The sequence below is a fragment of the Mauremys reevesii genome, linkage group 1 (assembly GCF_016161935.1).
Source record: "Mauremys reevesii isolate NIE-2019 linkage group 1, ASM1616193v1, whole genome shotgun sequence".
NCBI lineage: Eukaryota > Metazoa > Chordata > Testudines > Geoemydidae > Mauremys > Mauremys reevesii.
Window position 1 is genome coordinate 17248780 of NC_052623.1, and position 6000 is coordinate 17254779.

Sequence of the window (6000 nt, forward strand, 5' to 3'; positions counted from 1 at the left end):
AAAGTAGACGATTCCAGACTATGCAATTGGGGATCTCTTGCTTATGCCTAGATACCTTGTCCTGCGCAGTCCAAGCAGCATAGAAATTCAGTTTCTGCTTTTTAGAGATTTTTATCCCCTTCCTCACTTATGCTCTTAGCTGCAAACCAGGGGCGTAGCAATGGATGGGCCACTTAGCATCAAGGCCCATCACTCTGGCACCTGCAATCCAGGACGGAGCTACACGCCCGCCCTTCAGAAAGCTACACTCCAGCAGTTCTGCCATGCCATTTTCGGAGCTGCCCCATGCCCGTGCCCAACTCGGCAGGTGTCTGGGGACACCGGGGCTAGGAAAAGGGCGTGGTATGGGGGCAGAAGCTGCTCTAACACAATCTGTCATTTCCCATCCACCCAAAAGTCGGGGCCCACCCAAATTTCCACTCCTAGCTACACCACTGCTGCAAACTCAGCTGATGGGAGGAATTCACTTGCATGATTCATCTTCACAAGGAGGGGGCAAAACAAAAAAAAGTCTTTTGTCCTTTTTAATGTTCCACAATAGTCCACCTGGTGTCTATGGACCTTCCCTGTTGGGCAGAGCATAACACCGTGTGTTGGAGACCAGCACTTCACATGAATTAATGTCTCTTTCCTGTCTGGTGATTTACACAGCCACAGGGGCTCGCAGTACAAATGCTCAAATATTACCTTACAATGTGGGATAGAAATGTTACAAGTGAGATTAATGTATGCAGCAATCCAGTAAAGTCTAAACAGTAAACACATTCTTATAATCCTAAACCTTATTTTAATAGTCCTAACACATGGAGGAGCCAAGCTGATTCCAGCTATGTATTGTCAGTCTTCAGTTGAGACATGGAGACCTTGGCGTGAGCTGGCACCTGGTCTGCCAGTGTCACAGGTGCACAATAAATAATCATGATTTAAGCCCAAATGGTTGTGTTGGGGTAATTCGTGCTGACAATACAGCATGTGTTATCAGACTGATATCTAGGGCATGCAGAGTCTGCGATCATCTTGAAGTAAAGTAACGAACTCGGAGATTGTCTTTCCATCAGGACTTGTGCTTTCAGTCAAACTGAAAAGATTTTCCTATTTATTCTTTCCAACAGGGAGCTTATTATACACAGCCTGTGTATGCGGCACAGCCTCACGTCATCCATCACACCACCGTGGTTCAGCCAAACAGCATTCCATCTGCTATCTATCCAGCCCCTGTTGCTGCACCTAGGACTAATGGTGTGGCCATGGGAATGGTTGCTGGCACCACCATGGCAATGTCAGCAGGTGAGAATTAACTCTTGAATATGGCCAGTAAGGGGATCCCTCAGAATATCTGCACAAATAATGCAGCTCTATTGTTGTGATGTAATGGTGGGACTTTTGTAGCTGATTGTGCCATGAGAAATAAAATCTCTGTACATCAGAAAGATGCCAGCACATAAATATTTGTCCATTTTAAATTCAGTGTCTGTCTCTGCGGTCTTTACCCCTTATTGTGCACATTAAGAATTTGCCTGAATAAACTTAGCAGAATCAGTCTTTAAATGTTGATGTAATATAGCACATTGCAAGAAAGTAATTTCGAAACCAGTTTATAAATGATTACTTCTGAAATCTGGCCAATAACCCTCAAAGTTATTTCAGAGATTAAATTAAGAAAGCACCCAGTGCAAACTGCATTTTATTGTCCCTAATTTCCATAGCTAATTGTGCACAAGTGCTTGCCACAAACATAATGAGTTTTTCCTGCACTAAAAGGGAAGCTAAATGTGGCTTTATCTGCCAACCTCAATGCCTTTTTAAACAAAGGTTCAATCCATTTGCTCCTAGTAGCGGTTTAACATTCACATTTTCAAAGATAACAAAGTAGACCCTCCAATTGGCTCACCCTTTAGGGACACATTCTTAAGACTGTAGGTGTATTATTCCTACTCTGTTCCATCTGTTCCAGGAGCAATATAATAAGCAGCTTCATTCCTAATTCGCAACACTGTGATCTTACCCTCAAGTTCCTTTTATGAGGTACTTATAACATTGTTGAAGATGTTAGTATTAAATATTTTGACAACAGAAACATTAATGTTGGCATATATATAATTCCCAAATTATATGTGATTTTTGCTCAATATTTAAATCCTGATAAAAGCAGATTAATAGATATCACCTAAAACAAAGGACAAAGAATCTTTTTATTTGCACTAAAGTTTATATTTCTGTCCTTAGCTGATATTCAAAAAAACAATTGTCAGTATTGCTCCTTGAATTGTGCAGCAGGATTTTTAAAGACTGTCATAGCTAAAAATTCACAGCAATATACTGCATGTCTTCTTCGCTTGCTCTAGTAATCTGTGAATCAAAAATAGCTATTTGTTATGGGAATCTCTGTCACGAATGGCAATGCCACAGTCTGTGTGCAGCAGGCACCATTCAAATGGACAGTTCTCTTTCCTGCGGTACGTGTAGTATTCCCCACACTTACATTGGGAAGGAAATGTAATTGCTCCATGTGGTCAGTGTCCAGTTTTTAATGATTGTACAATGAAAAAGTTCTATGGGCATAATTGTTTTAAATAGTCATACTGAACATCAAGATGACACTTAGAACAAAACAGTCTTGAATTATATTCTGCACCTCACATCACACATAGTCCAAAGGCTGTGTGAAAGTGCTATTTTGAAAGCCTTCAGAACTATTGATGTGTTAGCAACAATGGACTAATGGACTTCATAGAAATTAGAGGTGGAAGAGACCTAATAGAACATCCAGTCCATCCTCGATGCCTGCTGACATAGCTTGGTTCCCTACACAATATTCGCCAATGCTCTAAGTAACTCAAACAATTGACCTTCCCCCTCTTTCTGTGGGAGGTAATGCCCAGTCTGATAAACCTTATCATGAGTTAATTTGCCCTGATAGACTAAACTTCATCCCATCACTTTTAGTTAAAACTTCCCTTGTCATTTAGCCTCCTTGGAGTTTATGTACTTCAAATTTTTGTTGTGTCTGTTGTTGTAACTTCTTCCATCATCTTTGCCAGGCTGCAAAAGGCTGCTTTTTATATGCCTCTGGGAATGGGGAAAACCTGAGAAAGGAAGCAAGTAGAAGAATTGAGTGTATGCAGATATGTTAAGCCTAAATGAATTCAGAGTTTTGAAGAGGTTCATTAAAAAGCTTTATTCTGTTCACTGTTTTATCTAACATTGCCTACTTGAGCAAAATGCCTGGGATTGAGTCCTCACTAGCCCAGTAATGTTTGGAAGAGTTAAAGAAGAATAAAGGCAGCTTGTAGTATGTTTTCCCCTCAGATATAGTATCTGTGGCACAATGCTCTGTGGACACTGTGATACGTGAGCTGAAGGTGCATATCTGTTCAGCTTCAGGCGTCCTTATCACAAAACTTAGCCAGCAGAATGCTGTAAAGTCCTGAGGGTGTTAATCTGTGGCAACTCTCCCTCCCTCTCATGAGGGCCTGATGGTCAGAAATGCGGGTTCTCAGCACTCCCTCATTTCTTCCCCTGGGCAGCTGTGTCAGCTGTCAGTTAGATCAAGATCTAGGAAAGGGCCAGTTTGAAGCTATGCTTTTGCTCCCAGGTTAGGTGGTGGTCACCGAACTGATAAATGAAATCCTCCGTCACGGAGCTGAAGACACCTATATTCAGTTCTGGCAGTTTGCACATGAAAGATGCTCTATTAACAAGAAAGTATCTCTAAGCGTTGGCCCAGACACATGAGTTCCGTAATAGTAGCCGAGATTGTGGGCAAGTGTGAACTGGAGCTGGAGGTGTAATTTCCATCTTGGATCGACGTACATGCATTGGCTTTGACTGAAAATAGCAGGGTAGCCACAGGGGCCTGGGTCGTGACTTGGGGGCAGCTCACCGTGCTGCTGCCTATGCTGCTACGGTTACAACTCCATTTTTAGTGTATGACCAAAGCTAGCGCGTATGTCTACCGGAGCTGGAAATTACACCTCCGGCTGCCGTGTAAACATACCCTGTGTGTAGGCAAACAAGGAGCCATTCTGTGCTCAGGTGCAGCCGCACTGAGCCTCTGCAGCCTGCCTCAGTCAGAAGAGCCACCCTGACTCTAAATGCGGTCTGCCATCTCTCTCTCCTTCCTGTTTCAGGAACCCTGTTGACCACTCCACAACACACTGCAATTGGAGCACATCCAGTTTCTGTGCCAACGTACAGGGCTCAAGGAGCCCCTACCTACAGCTATGTACCTCCACATTGGTAAACGTGATGGCCAATCCATGTAAGTGCTGACACATGTCTAATGTGCATGAGGTTTTTAAAATCTTCATTGTAGGCTTTAAAGGTGAGCTGCAAACATCAAACCACTATAGTAGAACACGCTGCATGTCCCAACAGTAGCAGTCAGCATAGCATTTACTTTCCCCTTGCTGCAGAACTGCAGGTTTTCTCCTTTCTTTATGCCTTTGTAAATACAGAAAAACCTACTAACATGAGCCACCAAAAAGCTGAATAGCATGGGGTAATGAAAATGGAGGTGCTTCAGCTGGTGTTCAAGCAATACCTAACCCACCTTTGTCAGGCCTGCACTCTAATGTAAAGCTTTACCAGTGACCTCAGCAATGTTAAGACACAATTACTTCCCAAATGCGTGCAACATGCCAGTCAGATTTGCTGATCTCTTGAGAGAACTGATACAAAAGCATGTGAGGTCCCTGGTAAGGTTTTGCTTTAGAGTGCAAGTTCGAGGAACCTGGCGCACATCTTGCTTTTGGGTCTCTGTAGGAGATGGCAGCGAAAGCCTTACGGAGCCCTGGGGTGCGTTAGTGACAGTGTTGCTGGCAATATGAAGGTGGAAAGGAACGCACAAGTCTTTCCCTTTCACTTCTGGCCTCCGTGCTTTGAAGATTTTGGCTGGATGGATATGTCCTGCCGCAACCGTCACTGGCACTAAATGTAATTTTGGTCTGCTGCTATTTATTGGGAAAGCATCTCTTGCTACCTGCTGTTGTTCATTTATATATCGTGGTAGCACTCACGGGGCCCCCATCAGGACTGGGTTCCTATTACTCTTAGGGTCCTGGAAAACCCAGCTGGCTATTTAAGCCATCCCCTTTGCGCTGCCAGGCAGCCACGGGGGAGTGCGGAGAATAGCTGGCCCAGCCTGCGCGATTAGCATGCAGCACCTCTCACAGCAGCAGATGGAGCTCTGAGATTTCCCTGCATGCCACACAGGTGAGGTGAATGCATTTGTGTCTCAAATTCATCCTGAGGGCAGTTATCTTAAACAAATCTCTCCTCACAGAATACATTATGTCTGACTAATCTTTTCTGTGAATAATCGTTACACAGTACAATTAGCTGAGAGCATCTCAACTGAGTATTTCTAAGTGTGTGTGTGTGTGTGTGTGTGTGTGTGTTTAAAATCAATCGTGAGATGCACTGACCCTGCTAGAAGGCCAAAGTTTGCTCTCGTTATATCCAATAGAAAACCCATTCAAAGGAAAAAGTGTTTATAGACTGTAGCAGTGAAACCTATCAAGTATACAATACATGATATGAGGAAGAAAAATCCAGCTCTGTCTGTTTCTGCATCCGTGCTTCTAACTTTTTCTTTTAATTTGTTTGTTTTACAGATCTGGAGTCAAACATTGTATGCAACTACTCAAGTCTTACATCGGTGCTGGAGCAACTGTACCACAGCACCAAGTCTGTTTGCAAGAACAAAACAAAAAGTGCAAGGGTCACTTTATGCATTCTTTAGTGGTTTTTGTAAAAGCTGCTTTTTCTAATCTTCTGTCTCTGTTTTTTCCCTCTTCTCCCCCCAGTCCCACCCACATTGTGTCACACCACATACTGACACTGAGCAGTAGCCAAGTTCTCTCTTTGGTCCTCTCATTTTAAAGCTCAGAATATTCACTTTTCTATGGTGCCCCGTTCAGTGGTGCAAAGATCCCTGTTGGCTGGTTGGTTGGTTACTTTTTGTTGTTGCCGAGAGTCTGCTTTATTTGACTGTTAAGA

At 43.3% G+C, this 6000-nt stretch overlaps 1 protein-coding gene across 11 annotated transcripts in view; it reads left to right on the forward strand.

Annotated features, from left to right (window-relative positions):
- FAM168A (family with sequence similarity 168 member A) overlaps window positions 1-5771 on the forward strand; it is a 340334-nt gene extending 334563 nt beyond the window's left edge. For all 11 annotated transcript variants that reach the window (XM_039539011.1, XM_039539026.1, XM_039539015.1 and 8 more), the window contains 3 exons: window positions 1113-1287; window positions 4131-4261; window positions 5616-5771. In XM_039539011.1, coding sequence (XP_039394945.1) covers window positions 1113-1287; window positions 4131-4243 — 288 coding nt within the window. In that variant the 3' untranslated portion in view covers window positions 4244-4261; window positions 5616-5771. The remainder of the gene's footprint in view (window positions 1-1112; window positions 1288-4130; window positions 4262-5615) is intronic.
- The last annotated feature ends 229 nt before the right edge of the window (window positions 5772-6000 follow it).